The sequence below is a fragment of the Athene noctua genome, chromosome 26, assembly GCF_965140245.1.
Source record: "Athene noctua chromosome 26, bAthNoc1.hap1.1, whole genome shotgun sequence".
NCBI classification, from domain to species: domain Eukaryota; kingdom Metazoa; phylum Chordata; class Aves; order Strigiformes; family Strigidae; genus Athene; species Athene noctua.
This window is the reverse complement of record NC_134062.1, coordinates 6,261,203-6,283,998: the sequence shown is the minus strand read 5'-3', so window position 1 is coordinate 6,283,998 and position 22,796 is coordinate 6,261,203. Positions and strand designations below refer to the sequence as shown.

The window sequence follows — 22,796 nt, the reverse complement described above, 5'->3', positions numbered from 1 at the left end:
GCAGACTCACTATGTGATATCTGAAGGCCAGCCTGATCTGGATGGCAAACAGAACTCTTCGCTCTCCAGCGAGGTACAGGTCGGCGTTTCCCAGCCGCCAGCCCACACGGATGCCCTGGAGTCACAAACAAGCAGTCAGCAGCAAACCACCCAGTACATAATCACTACAACCACCAACGGGAACGGCGGCAGTGAAGTGCACATCACTAAGCCAAGAACTTTCTCAGCAGAACATGAATGAAGAAGCCTCAGGGTGTCACTTGCTTGTGCTTGTCACCACCCCCGAAAGCCCAATCTATGGGTATCCTGGGGCTCAGTATGTTTTAAAGTATATGCTCACTTAACTTCAACTAAAATCTTGGAGCTCTTGTTAATGCTTTAAGAGGGTTTAAGTCCCCGGTGATCATGAAGCACCCTCAAAATCCTTCTGGGATGCTATTTTATGCAGCTTTTAACAAAAAGGACAAAAGAAGTGAAACCTCTGCTTGCTCTGGACTTGATTTTTGGCATGTCTGCTGACCCTTATTTTTCTTCTTTGGAAGTGTCTCCAGTAAACAACTTTTTATTTCAATTGTATGGGAAAAAGCTTGCCTAACTGAAGGCTAACTGGCAGGTTGTTGTATGTATATATCTTTTAACAGGAGCCGTTAGAGGAGGACATCATGTAAACTGCCAGACTATGGCAGAACTTCTTCCTCTGTATCAGCAGCCAAGGTGAAAGGGAACGTCCCAGCTCAATGCGAGCAGACTGCCTGGAGAAAAAGAGCAGCAGCAGCAAAGCAGTGGCTCCTTGCGTACATGTGCAGGGATGGATATAACAATGAAGCTGTGAAGATGTGCCGAAGCAGTCCGTTAAATTATTATTTTTCCAGCCCTTGAGAACTGTTTACATGCTGTCTGTCCTGCCCTATTTGACCAAGCAGTTCCAGAAAGAACTTAAACCTGTATCATGTGGAACAAACTGATTGAAATCAGAGTAGCCCATAAGGGTAGTACAGAGCCACTATTATCTCTCTTCCCTTCTGGTATTTGCAGGGAAAATTGCCTTTTGCCTGTAAACAAAAAAGGCTCAGCTTATCCTGCATAGCAGCTTCTGCTGTGACCTGAAGATAGTTGTGCCAGGAAAAAAAAGAGGGTAGAGGAGCACACCTCTGAAGAGGCAGGGTAGCTATCTCTGTTGCCACCTTGAAGAGGACCTACTTTTCCCCTTGAAGACTAGATGAAGAGCTGATTACTTTGATTTTCCAAATACCTTATTAACAGTGCACTGTAATTCCTTTGGACAGTTCTGTAAAATGACCAGCCCTGGACTCAGGAAAAATACAGGAAACATGCTAGTGGACCACTGTTTATGGGACACAGAAAGCCATCTGTGAGAGTTGCCTGCTTTGGTAGACCTGGTCTATGTACAGAATTCTCATTACATTTAGGGACCAGGAGAAAGGGAAGGAGAAAGTTTATCTTTTTAAGGCAGTGTATTTTTTTTTTTTTCTTACATAAGTCTCCTGCCCAGGTCTTGTTGGTTGATTATTTAGTGCATTCTGGTATTTGCAAGAACATGACTACAACTCCACTGAGTCCCAATGGGATATACTGTGTATGTCTAAACTTCCCTTCACTGCTTGAAAACTCATCCCAGAATGTCTGTGCATAATAAGATACATTTATTTATAAAACAGAAGCAAAGAAGGATGTTTTGTCTTAACAGCCCTTGAGACTGAAGGACTGATTTTTTAATTTTTTTTTTATTTGTTTTCTCTTGTGCTGCACTGACTGTGAATGCAGGACTCTTGCATAAGAACTCCCACAGATTTAGGCGAGGGTGACCGGTGTGAGTAAGCGGTACAGGTGATCACAGGTTTTGGGATCAGGCCTTGTGGAGTTAAAGTTCTTAGATGAGAGAGAACTTCACACTCAGACTCAGACAAGAGGAAGTCTGGTTCCCTGTGGGCAAAGCCTTGTAGCAGGTGTTGCTTTGGTAATTAACAGATCTGTTAATGTAGCATGGAAATAGCGGCCATGCGTGATGAGATAAATCGGATCGAAAATACTGGCAAGCTCAAAACTGGTTTTTGAGGTAGCTTTGAAGGGACTGGCTAAAATGTGGATTAATTTGTTCCTGGGATTTTGTTTTACTTTGCTGTACCACCCTACTAGGGGCATTAATGAGATTGGTGAAGTTAACGAGGACCAGAGCTCCCAATTAGTCAAGTGCAGTGATGAATGTCTTTAATTTCACTGGATTTAGGAGCCCATCAACTTTTAACAGCGTGGCCAAGCGACTGCAGTTCCCACTAATACAGTTGGAGTCGTGTTGCTGAGGGCTTCTGACTTACAGTGTTGGGCACTGCGATGTTGTTTGTGTGGGAGAAGAGAAGGGAGGTTTTGTCCTGGCTTGCTTCAGGCTGCTAGGTGATGTAATAACGAGTCAACAATGCGATGACTCGGAGGAAAACAGGAGGCTTGGAAATAGGATATTCCAGGTGGATACTGCCCTACGGGAGAAATTTTAAAGTCTTGAAAGGTCTATAGTCTATAGATGAACATCAGACTGGTTCCCCTCAATGATATTGCAGATGTGGGGTTTAAAAAATATTTTGCTCTGTTCACCTTTGGAAAGGCTGACAGAATGAGGACAACTGGACCAGTTATTTAAAACTGAGAACTACAAAGTGTTCCAGAAAACAATTGTAAAACAGCCTCTTTGAACTCCGATCTTCCTTATCAGAGTTTCTGTTCTGTCCCACGGCAACAGCAACGTGCTCAGAACCTGCATTAAGTGATTCACAAGTTAAACCTCGTTGCAAAAGAAGCATCCCTGGAAATGGAAGTGTCATAAATTACCCTTCCACAGTGAGGAACTAGAGATACTGCACAGATGGCAGGGGCCTGCTTTTAGGAAGACAAACTATCAAAAAGACCCCAAGTTTGCATGGATTTTTTTTCCGATTTCTGCAGTGCAGAAGGTATAGGATTTATTATTTTTTAAACCAGAGCAACCCAAAGATTTATCTCTTGAGTAACGTCCCACAGGAGCTTAAGTCTGGGTTGCTGGCCAGGGCTACGCTTTGCTTGAAGATGGGCACCGCTGCAGGCTCCTTGGAAGCGTAATGCTGTTCCTTGTAGGCATTTTGGGTCTGGTTCCGTATTTTCCTGGAGGAAAGGAAGAAATAAATAAAAAACACACAACAAAAACCCCCAGTACTCTGAATTTGCACCTCTTGGACTGCTCGGGCTGTTTTGCTCTGCCCCGTCTGTTATTTAACTGTGTATGTTTGTTGTACATTCAGTGACTGTTATTGTGTTCATAGTCTTGTGCAACCCTGCAGGTGTAAAAAAAAAAAAAAACAAAACAAACAACCCCAAAATTAATAAAGCTTTTTCTTTTTTTAAAAAAAAACCCAAACCAACAACAAACCACTGGCGCTGACCCGTCTGTTCACTGGGGCCACGCGGGCTGGCGAATGAGCCTTCGCCGCTCCCAGCTCACCAACGCCGCTCGCGGCGGCGGGCTCTGTCGCGACAGATCGCGACGGGCGGGCGGGGCCGCGCCGCCCCCTGGGGGCGGGGCCGCGCCGCGAGCACTGCGCAGGCGCGGCGCCATCGCGCAGGCGCGGAGAGCGGCCGCCGCCTTCCGCCTTCCGGTGCGGGCCGCGTGTGGGGGCTCCCCCCCCCCCCCCCCCCCCCCCCCCCGGCGCAGCCGTCGCCGCGGGGCCGGGGGTGCCCGTGCCCTCGCAGCCGGCGGCGGAGCTCCGGGGCGGCCTGGCCGGGGGGTCTCGGGTGCCTCCGCGGAGGGGGAAGCCCAGAGCCAGCGTAGCAGGTATGAAACGAGGCGTTTTCTGTGGTTTCTTACCGTCCGGCCCTGCCTTTAAGTGGTTTTGTTTGTTCGTTTGCTTGTTTGTTTTCCCCCGTTAATTTATTCCGCGTGGTTCGTGCGTTTTCCTCAGAGCCTGGAGCTGCACGGTTGTGTCGGGCTCTTGGCCCGCTCACGGCTGCAGATCCAACCGGGGAGAAATCCTGCCTTAGACCTGCCGTTCGGTTTTGTGCGTTAAACCCCCTTCAGGCTTTAGATACGGTTTTTCACGGTATTTACTTCCATGGGTCACAGCTCCCGCAGGTGAGAAGCGAGGTGAAATCGGCCACCTGTACCCTCCAGTCTGCCTGTACCGGGGCACGGCGCACGCTGTCTGGGAACACATTTTGTTGGCGTGACCCGTGTTGCCGTGGAAGAGCACATTAACGCCGTAACGTCTCGCCTGCCCCACAGCCCCGTTCTGTAGCTTTTGCCGCTTCATCCAGCGCGGCGTCGCGGCCATTCCTCAGCTGGGCACTACCGGGGTTTGGGGGTTTTGGTGGTTGAGTGTTTTGCCGCTCTTCAGGGGCGGGAGAGGGTGAAGGATGGACTCGCTGGACCATATGCTGACGGACCCCCTGGAGCTGGGACCCTGCGGAGAGGGACATGGCACACGCATCATGGAGGACTGCATGCTGGGCACCACCAGAGTCAGCCTGCCTGAGGACCTTCTGGAGGACGTGAGTTGTGCGGAGATTACTTCTTCAGAGCCTTGATAAACTGTGTTTAACTCCCTTTGCGAGGCTTGTAGAGCAAACTGAAACGAGGGGGAAATGTTTCTGACTGTCCTGGAAAAGTTTTCAAAAAGAGCTTTGGTTAGTATCAGGAAAATATCTTTTGAAACCATTCTTTTATATTCTTAAATAATAATAGAATGGTTTGTGTTGGAAGGGACCTTAAAGATCACATAGTTCCAACCCCTGTGCCATGGGCTGGGACACCTTCCACTAGTTCTACCCGATTTTAAAATTGCCTTTGAGAAAGTTTTGTTTGTGACAAGCTTTGAATTTATTTTCTTGCTAGTAGTATCATTCGCTTCCTCACCTTTCCTCTTGTTTTCTGTATTCGATGAGACGCTGTCTCATGACTTGTGTTACTTAACCACAGAAAGCGTTAAGGCCTAGAAAATTGTCAAGGACGTGGATGCGTTTTCTTTGCTATTATTTTTTGCTTTCTTTAGCCTGAGATCTTCTTTGAAGTTGTCAGCTTGTCTACGTGGCAGGAGGTGCTAACAGATGCGCAGCAAGACCACCTAAAAAAATTCCTGCCTCACTTTCCTGAAAACAACCGAGAACATCAAAACAAACTCATCTCTGCGCTGTTCAGTGGCGAAAACTTCCGTTTTGGAAATCCTCTGCACATCGCCCAGAAACTCTTCCGGGGTCAGTGAGCGTAATAAACTTTTGTGTGTCTTTAGGGTGAAGTTTTCAACTGGTAATTGACAAAAACCGAAGCGTGGTTTACCTCTTCCTTACAGATGGACACTTTAACCCTGAAGTTGTGAAGTACCGGCAGCTCTGTTTCAAGTCCCAGTACAAACGCTACCTGAGCTCCCAGCAGCAATACTTCTACCGCCTGCTCAAGCAGATCCTCGCTTCCCGCAACGTGAGTGTCTTTGGGGCATGGTCATCGCTTCCCTGTGCTCTCTAGAGATTAACTTGTCAGCAAACTGCCTTGGTATTTGTGCATCCACAGTTCTCAGGAGTCTTTCCTTTAATGAATGCTGCCTTTCTGGTTTTCTAGTGGCCTTTTTAATATGAGAACACTAGAAACATTGTGACGTTGGCAAATATCAGGCTTTGAAACTCTCATAACTCTCGCTTGTGTCCTTTTTCCATGCCCACCTTGTCCCCTACTTCCTGCATTTGCCCCTTTACCCCTTACTGTCCTATTAAAGAGTCATTCTTCCTTCATTTTCTACCATTTCTGTCATTCTGAAACAAGTAAGGTTGCTAAATACATAGTCGTCTGAGTTCCCAGCTTCACCGGGAGTGGTATAGAATAGATACAAATAGATACTCTGATTTTGATGCCTGTAAACCCCTGAGGAAATCTTCTGCGGATGCTGTTGTCAGCTAATTGCTGCCAACTGAAATGTCTTGTAAATATTTGCTTGATTATTGTTTCATTATGCTAAGATGTTGAAAGAGGTATGGGATGGATGGATGGGGATGGAAGCCTGTCTTTATAAAACACTCCACAGTGATATGAGAAAAAAAACACTGAAGTGTGTAGGAAGCTGTTTCCTCTGTAGCTATAAGGAGTAAAACGTTTTCTTCCAAAGAGGCAACATTCCATGTCTGTATTATGGAAGCTGCAGGGGTGGGTCTCAGACCAATAGTCAGGTGGTTCTTAACAGTCCACATAAAATGACAGTGGGGTTACTGCGTGCATGGGTGAAGGTGCAGAAATTTTGCCTTGCTTTTTACCCCTTGAAGTGGTGGGCTAAATTGCTGGTTTTAAAATCCTGTGTGTGACAGATACTGTCAGGGTTACCTTACAAAGTACCGAGGTGCTCGCTGCACCAACTCCACCTGTTAAACTTGCTGGAAGCATGTGAGTCGAGTTTATCTGTTCTAGCTTACGGTGCCTTAGCTGAGATCGTAGCTGTTGTCACACTTATCTCCTCTTCCAGTACTTGCTGGATTTAGCTAGGAAAGGAGGCCCTGATATGACCCTAAGGAGAAAGCACTTCTCACCAACGTACGACACGGAAGAACGAGACAGACGGACGCATCGGCGCTACTTGAAGATTCTGAGGGAAGTGAAGGAGGAGTGTGGAGACACCACCTTGTCTTCTGATGAAGAAGGTAATGCCCTGCCCTGCACTGAAGACTTGTCAGTGTGAATGGAGAAAGGCAAATTTTTGATGTGGAGACAATGTCTTTGATAGAAGAATGAAAACTGCAGTTTTATTGTCTGTGATCTAATCAGCATGGGGTAAATGAATGACGTAGATTGGTGCTAGGTCTTACAGAAATAAATTTCTTTATTTTAGATCTGAGCTCTTGGCCTCCAAGTTCTCCAGCACGTTGTCCAAGTCCACCAGTTCCCCTGAGAGTGATCCCTACATTATCAACCTTGGACATGAAAACAGCAGGTGAGAACCGAACTAGGGGTGATATGGGTTTGGGGGTGAGAATTACTTTGAGACTCTGCAAGAAATCAGTTTTGAAAATCTGTTGTGCGATGGGAAATCCTGTCATGCTTCATTTTTGCAGTCTCCCAAACAGTTGGGTCTTCTCCCAGTTGATTTAAATCTTTTTCTCCTTGGAAGGCTAGTGTTTTAACACAAGGGTCTACAGTTTGTGTAATACTACTGATTTCTCTGTTATATTTTGCCTTTAATGGTTGAAGCATTATCATAGTCCAGTTTGAAATACTTGGTGTATGTGCTGAGGGAATTCTTCCTAAGATGACTGTCATCAAGTCTGCAAACCCTTCATGCAGCACAGCTGGTTCTTGCTGCTTTTCACTTCCATACGTGCATCAGCAGTGAAGTCTGATGACCCGGGGAAGAAAGGGCTAAATAAGTAGGTTGATTAAAAAAATGAAATTTAAATAAGGAAAAATCAGTTATTGAGATGTGGAGATTGTTGAAAGTGGGAATGGATAGAAAATGGTGTTCTGAGAAGTCTTGCAACAATAATGGAAAACTGTGCAAATAATCTCGGAATGTTTTTTTGTTGCAGACAAGATAGAACTTGGGGAAAGTGATTTGAAGATGATGTTGAGGAAGCACCACGAGAAACGGAAACGTCAACCTGTAAGATGTCAAGAAGCCTGGGGGGTGGGACTACCTTTTGTCTGTTAGCTGTGAAGTTCAGGGTGCTTCTGGGTGACAGAACGATTGCTGTTTCTTGCGTGTGCAACCACCCCTCAGCCCTTTTTGTAACCTGTATTTAATTGTCAGTGTCTATATGCAACTCCTGCTTATCTTTTCAGAAGGATTTTGTAATTTCAGTGATTTGGAGAGACAACATTTTGATTTCAGGGTTAGACTTCCCGATTTCTACTCTGGCGGATAACTTTATAAGCTGATCCCAGATGAGTTTGGGGCATTTCACCGCTTGGGCTATCCTCTGTACCCTTGTTGCTATCTTAACACTTTGTCCTTTCCCAATTTTGATTTCTGTCCTGTTGTCCTGTGTAGGACCACCCGGATCTCGTGACAACAGACCTGACTCTCGAGGACATTATGACTCGAGTAAATGCTGGCAGGAAAGGTTCATTAGCAGGTCAGTGGCCTGGCCACGGTACTGGTGTGCTGTGTGAATACAGGGGATCCTGTGCGTGTGAGAACCTGAGGAGGAGGAGGGTGGTCTCTTTGCCTTTCTAATTTCATACGCATTGGTTTAAAAACTAAGGGTTTTCTATTCAAACAGTGTGTTGAGGGGGGAAAAATAAAGGTTCGCGGAAATGACCGAGAGGATGGAATGAACTGGTGGTGAATGAGTGCACACTACATACATTTCTAAATACGTGTTTATATGTATAGTTTGTGATTCTCAATAAAATATGGTAAGAAACTTGTTCTTCTTACCTTTTATCATATCTGAAGCCTTATTCGACCTTGCAACCCTCAAGAAAAAGGTGAAGGAAAAGGAAGATAAGAAGAAAAAAAAGCTGAAGATTATTAAATCCGAAGTGGAAGATTTGGCTGATTCTCTCAGCAATGCGGATGGAATCCCACCGATGTCTCAGGATCCTTCCCCCCTCCCCCTGTCATCTGTCAAAGAGGAGTAAGTGCTTCAGAGGGCCCTGAAGGCCTTGCGAGGATGGAGAGAGCAGCAGATGTTGAGGCTCAGATTTTTGTGGGACTGTTGCAGGCTTTGGTTTTGTGCAGCTTGGGGTGTGTGAAGTGTGTGGTGTTCACCTTTATATATAAAGGTGAATATTTACTCAGGGAGCTTACTCTGCTTTGTGTTCTCTTTCATTTGAAGACCCCTTGAAGAGATGAAGCCATGCCTTGGAATAAATGAAATATCTTCCAGCTTCTTTTTCCTCCTTTTGGAGATACTGTTTCTGGAAGGACCTGCTACTCTCTCTGTGGTAAAGAACCACCCTCTTACCTAAGAGTCTTTGCAGAAAGCAAAATTGGGGGATAGAGGGTTTTACAGCTATGTAATGGTAATTTTCTCCAGTGTTGTCCTGCTGTAAATTATATTAAGATGTAGATCCCATATTAAAGAAAAGAAACCCTTTGGTTTAAGAACTTTCTGTTCTTAACATGTTTTGTAAATTGGTCAGTCATATCTGTCTTTCCATACCCATTCCTTAGATCATGGTTAGATATATTCTATGTATTAAGAGCAGAGATGAGGAAGTTTTTTTCCCCTTTTTGGTGTCTGTTTCCTGAATTACCATGTTATGGTTACTTGAAAAAGTCAGGTGATATTTTTATATACATAAAAATCTTTTTGTCCTCTGGGTATGTTTAGCTGGTTTGTTTTCTATTGAAACAGTCATAGTTTGAAGTGTGAGATCTTTTAATAGAAGGTTTCTTTTTCCTCTTCAGCTTGAAGATAAAGTTCTAGATTGGCAATCTTCTCCTGCCAGCGCACTAAATAACTGGTTCTCCTTTGCCTCTAACTGGTCTGAACTGGTTTTACCCGCCTTGCAATACTTGACAGGTGACAGCAGAGGTAAGGATGGCTGTTAAAAACGCTGATGATGCTGGTACCTCAGTTCTAATCAGTGCTGGTTTATGTTATAGCTCCAATCAGCTTTGAATTCATCACTGCAATAAATCATTATATTGTTGACAGCGTTCCCAGTTTAGGTTTATGGCTTACATTTCTCGATTGCAGTAGACTTGTTTTGCATGTGGATAGTAGATAAGATCCATCTTGATTCCTGAGGATGTGAAAATGTGTGAAATTTCCTCTGGACAGGCAGATTCTCGTCTTTAGATCTTTTAGAGGCGAGATGTTTGAAGCAGGAAGAAATTAGTCTTTTCTTGGTGCAAAGACATCTTAGTTGTCTTTGGAGATAATAAACTAGAGGATGCCCTGAGCAATCCACTGGAAACATGAAGGCCCAGCTTTGACCTGGGGCTTAGACTAGCTAAGCTTCAGAGATTGCTTTCAAACTGGATTATTCTGCGGTTCTCACTTGTGTAGTGGGAAGTTTTAAAGAAAGGGTCAGTGTAGATTGTAGCAGCCTTTGCCACACAGATACTTAATGTTCTCCATAATGCTGGTGAATACTGTACGTCCCGAGTTCACTTCCCATGAGCCCAGGAATAGTCACCGTGCAGTAACAGCTCCTGGTGCCTCGCAGCACGAACAGGATCTCGTCTGACAGCCTGTAGATGAAAGACTCGTTATCCCGGTCTTTCCTTGGGCTCACGCTGTTTTTCTGAGTGCTTACCTTCCCTTTGGGCAAGTGTAAATTTAGAGATGCACTTACATAATCACTTAAAACGCTTTATCTGTCGTTACGACTCTAACTCAACAGCTTGTGTTACAGCAGTAGGACCCGGGTGTTTGGGATCCAAGGGAGTTGGATGATTGTGCCATGTCTGACATGCACATTTTTCATTGTAGATGTTCCTTCCAGCTTCTCACCTTTTGTTGAATTCAAGGAAAAAACTCAGCAGTGGAAATTGCTTGGTGAGTGTCTTGTGCTTTTCTGTCATTTCTACTTTAGCAAGCGTTTGTTGTTTTCTCCAGGACTTCACTTTTCAGCTTGCTGCAGCCCAGACAAAAAGACCAGCAGAGATGTTAATTCATTGGTTAGGCCTCCTCTTTGCTTTTAGCTGAGTGAGGCTGTTTTGGATTCGAGGTTTTCACAAGACATTAGTATCAGCAGCAGACAGAGAATGAGTGAGCAAAGGCACTGGGCAGTATTTCTTTATCTTGCAGACCTAACCATGTTTACATCACCCTTCCTATCTGTCTGCACACCTTCCTATTTCCCCTTCTGTAGAGCATACCTTCCGATTATTCAGAGTAATTATTAGTTATTACAATTATAAATGATTTAAGCAGCTCTGTGAAGCAAACTGACACTGTTCTCATTTTTATAAGTGGGAACCAAAAAGGAAATTGATAATCAGTGTGCCCAGGCTCATACAGATTGAACTACAGATGTCTTGTGTTTATGTTCATTCATCGGCTGCGAGGCAGAATTTTCTGTTCTTACCTATAGTGATTCTAGTGATCATATTTGCAGGCTTAAAATGGCAGAGCTTTGGAGTCAAGAAGCCGTTCCTCTGGTCCCTTTCACAGCTTGTGGTGGAGGTTATGTAGGCACGTGTTTCTGCTCACAGACTCAGCCAGTGGGATTACTTTGGGGAGTAGGAACCATCTGCAGATACCAGGTGTCTGCGCCTCAGACAGTATCTTGCCTGCTATGGCAGGAGTTGAAGCACTGTCCTTTATACCAGCGTAGCAGAATAACCAGATTTTAGCACTTTCCTAAGTCGGTGTGTGTTGAAGTATTGAAATTGGAGCATCTGTGAAGCGTGGAAGATGCCTTGTGACGGGTGGTGCATGGAGGGGTGAAGGCAGTAGGAGATGACTGGGAGGTACAAGCAACCAGCTTCATAACAAATAAAGGACTTCTGCTTCCGATTTTCCCTGATTTCTTGGACTAGGTTCTTGCCAAGATCATGAGAAGGAATTGGCAGGACTGTTTCAGCTCTGGTTGGAGACCAAAGACCAGACGTTTTTCAAAGTGAGTCAGAAAAAAATCACCTTCTAGCAGAACAAAACCTGACTGAGTTATATCGAACACTGACATTTCTCTGGTTTTCGACAGGAAAATGAAGACAGCTCAGATGCCACAACACCAGTTCCCAGAGTGTAAGTAGATAATATTGCTTGAAAGCTTTTGCAGCACGTGCTAAAGCTATGGAGTTTGGTCCTTGTGCCTCTGGATGTCGATGGCTGGTTGCTTAAAATTATTTTACATCGTGGGGCAGGAGGGAACCTGGTAGCCTGACTTTATAAATGCAGTAACTAGACTTCACAAAGGCAACTGATTTTCTCCAATTTTGCGTATATTATCAGAGCAAACCTGTAATCTAATTTATGTCTGGATAACTAGATTATTTGCAATCCTAGCTTATCTTCAGGCAGTGTGCAGAGAGCGTTTTAAGATCTCTGCAGGACTCATTTATGTTAAGTGCTTTCAGAATTTGCTAAGAAGAATTTGCAGAAAGGGTGTGGGACTAATCCTTGGGGATGTTCATTGGGACTGTTGTGGGCTGGTGGTTGTTCAGAACTGATGGTGACCTTTGTTTCAGAAGGACTGACTATGTAGTCCGACCTAGCACCGGAGAGGAGAAACGCGTGTTCCAGGAGCAGGTAAGAAGAGAATCTTAATTGTAAATACACGTGTTGAAACAGCTGGCCACTAAGACAAGAGAATTTGCATGGGATGGCGGTTTTATACTCTAGAAACTTCAATTTAAAGAATGAGTATGTTTTTTCTGCCCTGAAGTAGGTATCTTGACCTTACATAAAACTTGCTCACAATATATCCTAGTTGCTGACTTCAAAAGCACTTGTATTTCCAATGGGTATTGGGCAAAATTAATTGAAATTGGTAGTGCCAACCTTTCTATCTCCTCTGTCATCCCCCAGCATATGAGGGTGACTTCTCCCTATATTTTTGGGCATGTATGAGTACAAGCAGAGGAGGAGTGGCAATAAGTGCACCCCTACTCTTAGTTATCTTGTCTGTAGTAGATGCCAGTGTGCATTATAAGGGAAACACATGATGATGACTCTTCTCCCTGGGTACGTGTGTTGAGTGTGTTGTAGAATATCCTGGTTAAATTTTGGAAATCTCTCTTTCACCATATTCAAGGAGGAGAAGAAAGGGTTGCTTGTCTTGTTGCAAAATAAGTTTATACAGCAGTATTTGAGCCTTTTAATTTCAAAAACCCCTTTCCTTGGAGAATGATAATAACTTATAATATAAACGTAGCATAAATCTGAAAACTTTTCACTATATATTTCCTGCTAAATTCAGTCCTCTTTGTTTCTGCATACAGGAACGTTACCGCTACAGCCAGCCCCACAAAGCTTTCACCTTCCGTATGCATGGCTTTGAGTCAGTTGTTGGGCCTGTGAAGGGGGTGTTTGACAAGGAAACCTCATTAAACAAAGCCCGAGAGCATTCTCTCCTGCGCTCAGACAGACCAGCCTATGTCACCATCTTGTCCCTTGGTAAGGTGATGGCCAAAAGATTATTTATTTTTGAAAAAGGGCTCTGTTGACCCCTCAAACTTTAGGAATCGACATTATAAAGGGAAAACGTGGGCAGACTGGGATGACATAAGCAAAGAAGAAATAAATTAAATGGAATAGAGGTGATGAAATGCTAGAAGCAGCAATACCTAGAAAAGAAGGCATCTCTGTGTTGATTTTGATCTGAAAGAAAATGGGAAATACAGAGGAGAGTCCATGGGGCTGCCTGAACCCAAGACTTGGGTAACTGGAAAGCAAAGAGTGGTGGTTTCAGCACATTGTTGTGAAGTTGAGGCGTTGCAGAAGTCATTCTGGGGTGCAGTGCTGTTCCCCCAGTTCATGGCTCCTAGCACAAACTGGCACAGTCAATGTGCTTTAAAATGGCCCTTTATAATCTCTGCTCGTATCTCTGAGGGATCGTGGGGGCTCGATTTTAGTGACAGGTAGGTGCTAGGAGAGCGGGGGGACGACAGCAATACCAGAATGTGTCTGCTGCAGGACTCAAACGTAGCTGCCTCGTAACCCCTGGAAGTTTAAGCTCCGATTTTGTATTTCAGTTCGTGATGCTGCTGCTCGCCTTCCCAATGGAGAAGGAACTCGTGCTGAAATCTGTGAGCTGCTTAAGGATTCCCAGTTCTTAGCTCCTGATGTCACAAGTGCTCAAGTAAGTCTGGCCTCAAACAGATTCTCCTAAAAATACACTGGGCAGTTTTCAGTGGCCCCAGTAATTTTTATGCTGCTTTGATCAGCAGAAGAGACCTGTGTACTGCTCTGAGCTGCTGCAGATCTGCTCCTCACTCTGGGTGATGACCAGCCAGCTAGAAAAGCCACAGAATGAACACTGTGTCATACAGCTGCTCGCATTTTAGATTAAAAAATATAGTTTTCAGAGTTCTGAGCTTTGCTGGAAGCTCCATTTAATCCAAAGTGGCAAACAGCATCCTGTGCTGCAATATCTGCTCTAAGTCAGTTCTTATCAAAGGAAGATTCCTAGCAGCTTACTCGGGTTTTATGCCAAATAGGATTACTTTTTGATGGATGACATTTGGCTGGCTGAACCAGAGACATCTTGTAACTCCATGAATTCTGAACTTCCAGGTTAATACTGTTGTGAGTGGTGCTTTGGATCGATTACATTATGAGAAAGATCCTTGTGTGAAATACGATATTGGACGCAAGCTGTGGATCTACCTGCACCGGGACAGGAGCGAGGAAGAGTTTGGTAAGCCTGGCTCAGTGATATATTAAGAAATTAAAATGTGTATAAATCTCTTGAGCTGCTTCAGTCCAGCTGGATAGTGAACATTTAATTTATCAGTCTATTTTTTTTCTCTAATCAGTTTGCTAATATTAGTCTGTGAGCACTTAAATCCAGTCTTGCAGAGCAGCGTGTCAATCTGAAGTATTTGAAAAATAACATCCCGTGTGCAAGAACTGCAGATGCACATGTACATCCACAACTTCTTATGCCCCTTTGTTTCAACCTTTTTGGCTAATTTTACTTGGTATTTTTCTTTGTATTTTACCTGACTTGTGTGGTTGATTTCTTGCCTGAAGATGAATTTACAATTCTTGGTAGGCCTCTTAACTCGTGTTTCCTCATGTTCAGGAGCTCTAACCATTAATTTGTATTTGCAGAACGGATTCACCAGGCTCAGGCTGCTGCAGCAAAGGCCAAGAAAGCTCTTCAGCAGAAGCCAAAACCTCCGGCTAAAATGGTAAATTTCTTTGCACGGGTTTGCACAGATGTTTTAGGGACTAGGAAGGAGATAGGGGCTTAATTTAATCTGTAAATTCTGCACCCACAGATCACCGCGTATTTGAGTTATTCATTAGGTATATGAATATCAGTCTGGCCTAGCGCCAGTACACAAAATGAAGAAGGAAAGAGGGAACTTTTGCTCCCCCCAGTTTCCACTGTTATCCTTGTTGATCTTGGCTGAAAGATCACTAGAATTAATTCAGGATCCCTATCTTAGGGAGGGTCTTACAGATCTAGTTTTGAGGTTAATCTGTAGCAGAGCGTGTGGAACACATCTTGTGCTCTCCCCCTTGCTGTGCTGAAGCTGTCAAGGTTTCGATGTGTTTGGTTTTTTTTTTTTATTAATATCAGATATCTCTAATAGTTGCTGTTGGCAAATGACCCAAGGTGGAAATCTGCACATCATGAATGTTTGTCACAGCTGAGTTTTCCTGAGAACAGGAGCAGCCAAATGCACCAGCCCACCCATGGCTGCAGCTGAGGAAGGCAGTCAGTCATCTGTGATTTCAGGATTTAGCACCGGGGCATCACTCATAACCATAGAGAAGTCAGCTTAAAGTGCTCAGCCCACTCTAAAGCGCAGCAATCAAACTCAGTTTTTGTAAAGACCTTCATGCTTGACGTGTTTGCTTTGCAGAAGTCCAGTAACAAGGAGAGTTCTGTGAAAGCACTCCCCAGCAGCACAACAGAGCCCAGTCAGTTGAGCCTCAGTGACTCCAGCATGCCACCAACCCCCGTGACGCCCGTGACACCAACTGCACCAGCATTACCAGCAACACCCATCTCACCGCCGCCAGTGTCTGTGGTCAGCAAGAGTGTATCTAGTGCTGGGTCGGAGCCAGCAAAACCCAGCCAAAGGTATTTCTTCTGTCTCACACATCGCTTCTGGAAGTTGCTGGTTCTTTCTTAGTCATTTCTTGCATCGTTGCTGACCTTCTGGCTTTTATCTTTGCTGTAGTGTTCTTCTGGTATCATCCCCTACCATGCCACAGCTCGGGACATTGCTTTCCACAGCCCAGAGTTCCCCGGCACAGCCAGGGCCTCAGCCACCCCCGCCCCGGGTGGTAAGTCACACCACCTCCTCGGGCCTGCCGCAGGTCCGCGTGGTCACAGCCCAGTCCAGCCTCACAGCTGCCTCTCCGCAAGCCCCGGTGGTAACCCAGCAGCAGCAACCTGCATCCGTGCCTCAGATCCGCGTTCCAGCTACGGCCACACAAACCAAAGTGCTCCCTCAGGTGGGTCTGGCTGCGTGGGAGTGGTGGAGTGATTCCCGATTTCTAATCTGGCTGCTTCTTCAGTTTTGGGCCCCTCACTACAAAAAGGGCAATGAGTTACATTGTCCAGAGAAGGGCAACGGAGCTGGGGCAGGGTCTGGAGCACAGATCTGCTGGGGAGCGGCTGGGGGAACTGGGGGGGTTCAGTCTGGAGAAGAGGAGGCTGAGGGGAGACCTCCTGGCCCTCTGCAACTCCCTGCCAGGAGGGTGCAGAGAGGGGGGATGAGTCTCTGGAGCCAAGGAGCCAGCGCCAGACCCCGAGGGAATGGCCTCAAGCTGCCCAGGGCAGGGTCAGGCTGGCTCTGAGGAAGGATTTCTGTGCAGAAGGGGCTGTTGGGCGTTGGAATGGGCTGCCCAGGGCAGGGGGGAGTCCCCGGGATCCCTGGAGGGGTTGAAGAGTCGGGCTGAGCCAGCGCTGAGGGATCTGGGGGAGTTGGGAACAGTCAGGGTGAGGGTCATGGTTGGACTGGAGGAGCTTCAAGGGCTTTTCCAACTGAAATGATTCTGTGATTCTTTCAGCATGTTGGTATGGTGCATGGAATATGCAGTAACTGCAGGGCAGTAACGTAGAAACATTGAATAATACCGTCAGTGCTTTTTTCCTCCCTGTTGCCTATTTATATGGCACTGTTAAATTGTGCATTACAGTAAAAAGTCCCTATAACTAGCAAGCTGTAAGGCACGAGACAAAAAGACCAAATTATTAGCCCGTTAGTGTTGTGTTGGCTCACTCACAGGCTGTCTCTCTGCCTTCCTGTAGGCTGTGATGACTCTGCCGGTAAAAGCTCAAACCAGCCCGGTGCAGGTGCAAAGACCAGGAAGCTCCGTGTCGGGACAGACGGGAATCACCGTGACGGGGCTGTCGGCAGCGCCCAGTCCTGCTGTAAAGCCACCAGCCAGCTCTCCAGGCAGTTCTGCTACGAGCACCTCCTCTACCACTGTCATCCAGAACGTGGCTGGGCAGAATATCATCAAGCAGGTGGGGGGAGAGGGAGAAACCAGGGGCTGGGCTCCACCTCTCTGTTGTTTCCTCTTTGTTGTGACAGATGTGATACGCAGATATGAAAAGGTGGTGAAAACTGTAGTGAGCCCTAGTGCCATGTGAGTTCTTGACCATGCAGATTTAGGCAGATGCTGGTTTTGGTGTATTTGAGCCCTGTTTTCCTCTGCAGGTAAAGGATGTGTTAGTCCAAGGTTAACCACCTTCAGATGTTGATCTCCTTTTCATTCACCTTGTTTGAAAAGGCAGCTCTGCAGTATTTCATATTGTATGTGGTTTGGGCAATGCCATCTGACACGTCACCAAAACTATTTTCATTAGTGTAGCGCGTGCTGGCATTGTGCCTCTTCAGTTCTGATGGGAGCAAACGTCCTGTTGGGGAGTTTGTGCCTCGGACCGTGTCCTGGCTTGATGCACCCTGATCTCTTCCAGGTGGCTATCACAGGACAACTTGGCATGAAGACCCAGCCCGGCAGTGGCATCCCCCTCACAGCGACCAACTTCCGGATCCAAGGAAAGGATGTGTTGCGCCTGCCCCCCTCCTCCATCACCACAGATGCGAAGGGACAGACTGTGCTGCGCATTACCCCGGACATGATGGCCACCCTGGCCAAATCTCAAGTCACTACTGTCAAACTGACTCAGGACCTCTTCACAGCCGCTGCGGGGAGCAGTGCTGGTGGGAAAGGCATCTCTGCCACTTTGCACGTGACATCCAATCCTGTCCAGAATGCTGATTCTCCAGCCAAGACCAGCACAGCCACTTCTGCTTCTTCCAGCCCAGCTGGAAGCACGGTGGTTAAAGTAACTCCTGACTTAAAGACAGCAGAGCCCACAAGCTCTGCTTTCCGCCTGATGCCTGCCCTGGGCATGACTGTGGCAGATCAGAAGAGCAAAACCATAACGACGGCGGCATCCAGCGAGGCCAAGCCGGCTGCTACCATCCGAATCGTGCAGGGGCTCGGGGTGATGCCGCCCAAAGCTGGGCAGACTATTACTGTCGCCACTCACGCTAAGCAGGTGCCCTCTTCCTCCACGGTGAGCGTGCCCGGCTCGGGCCATACCTCAGCTGTCTCTTTACCAACCGTGAGTGCCACCGTCTCCAAAGCGGTGGCAGTGGCCTCGGGAGCTGCTGGCACTCCCATAACGCTGGGCACAGGAGCCACGGCCGTGCGGCAGGTACCCGTCAGCACCACGGTAGTATCGACATCCCAGGCAGTAAGTATCACTCACCTCCTTCTGGTGGGGGGGGTGAGAAAGGGGAACGCTGAAATACACTGATGCTTTACATCTGAAAACTCCTCTTTACATCTGCTCCAGTTAAATACTGTAGAACGTGGGTCTGTGACTAATTTCATGGTGTCAGGATTGGAGCGAAATGCTAAGTGACCAGAAAACAGAGAATGCCTTCCCCTACCTCCTCTTGCGAGTCAATGAAATAAACTTTGCTTACCTAAAGTCCTGCCTCGTGCAGCTCAGCGTCTTGCCCCACACCTCTGAAATAATTCCCCTTGGAATGGTGTCAGAACTTAGAATTGCTTGTAACTTGTATTAACCTTTTCACCGATTTCCCAGTTTAACACAATTTTAATGCCTAAAACTGAAGGCACTGTAAACCGTATGGTGAAAGTTGCATTAAGCTAATCGACGCTATGATAGTTCCCTAAGGATAAAGATCACAGATGGATACACTGATCCTTCCCAGAGAAGCACTGTGGTGCAAAGATGATGGGGGTTTTCGGGGCTGAGGCAGCTGTGAAGTGAATGAGATGGAGGTGAATTTTCATGAGCCTGAAATGGAGCAGAGATTTCATCAGCAAAGCTGCTGTTGGTTTTTGCTCCCAGGACTCCTAAAAAGCAAGCGGAGTGGTAATTGCATGTTGTCAAGCAGTTTCTCTGCTGAACTCCCCGCAGATCCTCATGTGTTCTCCAACTTCTCTAGGGTAAACTACCAGCACGGATAACAGTGCCTCTGTCAGTGATCAGCCAGCCCGTGAAAGGCAAGAGCGTGGTGACTGCCCCCATCATCAAGGGCAACCTCGGGGCCAAGTGAGTATTTTGCCTCTTAGTTTTGTTGCAGAAATAGGCTGAGGCAGGTCTGTTCAGAAGGTTCCTGGGGAGCTAACAAGCAGGGGGTGGAAGAGACCTGCAGTCTGTTCAGGAGTCTGTTAGCAGCAAGAAATGGAGTGAATGTGGCAGTGAGAACATAGTCTTTGTTTACATGCCCTGAGATTTGGGTACTAGCAAACACACTGAAAAAAAAAAAAACCAAACCCAAAACTTTCTGCCTTGAAACCATCTATTAGGTTCACTGTGTGTGTTTGAGCAAGAATTAACCTGGTGACATACCCAAAACTGTCTGTAATCTGAAGCCATCTCCCCATTAAACTAGGGAAGCGTTAACTGCCTCAGTGAAAACTCCTCTGGCGTTCAGATATTGAAGTCTCTTTGTTTATTCTCCCATGAATTCTGGTAGTGTCTCCCCTAGTTAATACTTCAAGGCAGAACACTGTATGCTTGGCAATTTTCTGCATTCCTCAAGAAGTGCTCAAGTCTGCTCAGACTAACCCAGTGATGTACATGGCCTGGAGTCCCAGAATGGCTTTAATTTGTGTGATAAAATAATGCTCTGTGTAGGGATAAATGTTGACATAAACCTGTTGCTTGTGTATTTGCCAGTTTTGTGAGGAAAAAAACCCCACTACGTAAAATCATCAGTAAATTAGATAAGTAAATCTCATCTCCTAGCAACTGAAGAGCAATTTGTGAAAGACCCAGCCTGCCGTGCTGTTCACTAACGTTTCAACAACTCCCTTTCGTTAGCATCAGTGGGTTAGGCCGAAATATCATCCTGACTACGATGCCGGCAGGGACAAAACTGATCGCTGGGAACAAGCCAGTGAGTTTTCTGACTGCCCAGCAACTACAGCAGCTGCAGCAGCAAGGCCAGGCCACGCAGGTAATGGCACCTAGAATGGTGATATTATTTGCTTTTTTATGACTTAACATCTCCATGAGGATTCTGTAAAGTTCCATAAAAAGTAGAGGTACGCAGCTTGGCGGTAGTGTCTGTGTTAAACACGTGCAACACGTCACCTCCTTCACGTTCCCTCCATCCCCACACAGTTTTTAAATGTTTTTGAAGCAGTGTTTTGAATGTAAACCCAAAAATCCTGTCAGGAAAAGCTCTCGACTGCTTAAAGGTTTGTTTCTATACACATGGCTTTTTTTGTAGTGCTTTGTACTTCAGCTTCTGCTTTCTCAAAGAAGTCATGTGGCTGCTTTGCGTATCCATCTTTCTGTCCGGAAACTTAGTGTTCTGTAATTCCAAACAATCCTGATTGACGGCTTCTAGTAACAAGTCTGTAGAAGTGGGTCCGAATCCTCCTTCTGAAAACTTGTAAAAGCAGCTGACGTGTAGGTTTTTATTCAAACTAGTTTTTACATCTTCCTTTGTAATCTTGACATCTCTTGCCACCATCCCACGTGAACAGTGGACTGAGTGATCTTCCTGTGACACATTCTCTTCTTGACGTGTTTTGCTGCTTGCTCTTGTTCATATAATTGAATTTTTGTTGGCAGCAGAAGCCTCAGAGTGTGATGCAGGTGCAATGCGTCACCGGGTTGTTCTTGACGTGAGTTATTTTTCCTTCCGTTTCTCTCAGGTGCGGATTCAAACAGTACCGGCCTCTCATCTCCAGCAAGGAACCGTGTCTGGCTCTACGAAGGCAGTTTCCACTGTGGTTGTGACAACAGCTCCATCTCCAAAACAGACCCAAGATCAGCTCTGAGCACTGGTTTGAAAATGGACCGTTTCCCAAGGACTTCCCCAAGTCCGTGGTCATCCTCCACCCAAGACCCCCCTAACCACAGTCATGGCTTGGGGTTGGACTGGATTCTGTCAAGCCGCTTGTCTGGAGTCAGCATTGTGATGTCTAGGTAGAAACTCCACAGCAAAAGATGCCACGAAACAAAACGTTTCGGTCTGGATGCGTAAAGCCAAGTTCTGTGGCATTGCTCATTTGAGAAATGTGTTTCTTTTGTTTCTTCTCTTCCCACCTGAAGGGTTTTTTTGCAAATATCGTTTCCGTGCATTTCGGGTTGTAGACAAAGCAGCTGATCTTGGTTCTTCCTTAACCAGGGAAACTGCTGTGGAAGGGGTAATTCAGACTTTTCAAAGTCATGAAGAAGATGCCTCCTTTTGCTGGAGTCTAGCTGTCACTGCTTTTATATAGATGACTTAGGATGGTGGCTTGGACACCAGTTTGTGTGTAACATAGCCTGGAAGTAGGTCCCTAACACATTCAGTGTACTATTTATAGACTTTTTAAATACCTCTCCCCCATCTCTGAGCTCAAACTGTTGAACAGGTACCACTTCCATGTCAAATTTCTGTCAAAGGCAGGATGAGAGTCAAGATGGTTTTTTGCTGTAAAAAAGCAAGTAACCATGGGGAGGAGTGAGAAGTGGAGGAGATAAAGTCCTTGTGTGAACAAGTCTGTCAGCAAATGGGAATATACTGGGAAGGCAGAAGAAGGTGTTCACCAGAAGGATCCTCTTTTAGTTGTCCTCAACAAATAAACCTTTTTATCAGGCAAAAAAGACTGTAGCATGTTTTAAAAGTTTGCAGTATGTTTTCAAGTAGACCCAAACTGTAGTCTCTTGGACCGAGAAGAAATATTTTAACCCGTGATCCTGGCCTTTAGTTTTGTTTTTATGTTTGCAATTTTATCTCTCTCTGTACAATTGTTTGGATTTTGCACATACCGGAGATGAATTCGTGGCTGTTCTGACATGACCTCGAAGCTTTCTCGGAATGAGATCAGAAGACGTGTTGGGCCAGGAGAAGAATAAAAGTGCAGAAAGCCTTACAAATATCTCTGCCATCTCCTTTTGGTTTTGTACAGCTTGTTCTGTGTACAGTGATTGTCTAGCTTGTCAAGGGCTAATAGATTGTCCATCTTCTTTGTAAGATGGTTCTTTTTAACTTGGTTTCTCTTGTAGTCTTTTTTTAACTCCATGGTTGCTCCAAGTTATATGTTACTGAATATAATCTATTTAAAGAACCAGGCCGTTCAGTTGAGAGGGGTGCAGCTGAGCAGAGCAAGCAGTTTTGCCAGGCTTCAGTCTTCCTGTACAATGGCTAACCTGCTTCAGGGGTGGGTTGGGGAAAATCGGGTATTTCAGTAAAAATAAAAAAAAAAGAAATGGCTGGCTGCAAGTATTTGAATAAGCAGGGCGCATCAGTACACTGTTTTAAAGCAAGCACTTGAGTTCTGGTTTATATGCCTCAGGAACAGAATTTGGAGTGATAAAGAGTTTCTGAGCACCTGTCCTACCTCCTCAGTTTTTGCCCCTTTTTTGTACATTTAACTATTGACTAAGGAGGCGGCAGAAAGGCTGTGCGTGGCAGAGGGGTAAGGACCTTCTTAAGTTTGTGAAGTTAAAATAAGAGACGACAAGCAACTTCCTAGTATTGCCTGTGTGAAAGAGCCTCTGAATTCAAAAAATGATCGTCAAGATCATCCTGCTCTGTTAGTTCTACTCATAAAGTTTCAAAACCTACAGTCAAGTGCTGAAAGATTATTAACAGTGTGAAGCCCCCTTACGTTTCTGTCAATCCTTTTGCAAGTAACTTGGTTATGTCCCTGGACACAGGAAGCTTTGGCTGTATTATGTTAAAACAAGAAACCTGCATCTAATCCCA

General features: G+C 45.6%; 2 protein-coding genes across 10 annotated transcripts in view; both read left to right on the top strand.

Annotated features, from left to right (window-relative positions):
* PRDM10 (PR/SET domain 10) overlaps positions 1 to 3,400 on the top strand; it is a 45,570-nt gene extending 42,170 nt beyond the window's left edge. For all 8 annotated transcript variants that reach the window (XM_074927588.1, XM_074927593.1, XM_074927586.1 and 5 more), the window contains one exon: positions 5 to 3,400. In XM_074927588.1, the coding sequence (XP_074783689.1) occupies positions 5 to 241 (237 nt within the window). In that variant the 3' untranslated portion in view covers positions 242 to 3,400. The remainder of the gene's footprint in view (positions 1 to 4) is intronic.
* Positions 3,401 to 3,696: 296 nt separating this feature from the next.
* On the top strand, positions 3,697 to 22,076 carry NFRKB (nuclear factor related to kappaB binding protein). 2 transcript variants are annotated; one of them, XM_074927474.1, is made up of 26 exons: positions 3,697 to 3,820; positions 4,380 to 4,533; positions 5,034 to 5,235; positions 5,331 to 5,458; positions 6,489 to 6,663; positions 6,852 to 6,953; positions 7,546 to 7,619; positions 8,007 to 8,091; positions 8,415 to 8,595; positions 8,797 to 8,905; positions 9,372 to 9,498; positions 10,402 to 10,467; positions 11,454 to 11,533; positions 11,618 to 11,661; positions 12,108 to 12,165; positions 12,858 to 13,032; positions 13,611 to 13,717; positions 14,152 to 14,275; positions 14,692 to 14,771; positions 15,453 to 15,673; positions 15,774 to 16,050; positions 16,850 to 17,068; positions 17,522 to 18,307; positions 19,032 to 19,138; positions 19,913 to 20,048; positions 20,755 to 22,076. In XM_074927474.1, the coding sequence occupies exons 2-26, from the start codon at positions 4,399 to 4,401 to the stop codon at positions 20,878 to 20,880; spliced, it is 3,924 nt and encodes a 1,307-aa protein (XP_074783575.1). In that variant the 5' UTR covers positions 3,697 to 3,820; positions 4,380 to 4,398; the 3' UTR covers positions 20,881 to 22,076. The 2 variants fall into 2 exon arrangements, with proteins under 2 accessions (XP_074783575.1, XP_074783574.1); XM_074927473.1 differs by having other exon boundaries at positions 12,105 to 12,165.
* Positions 22,077 to 22,796: the final 720 nt, after the last annotated feature.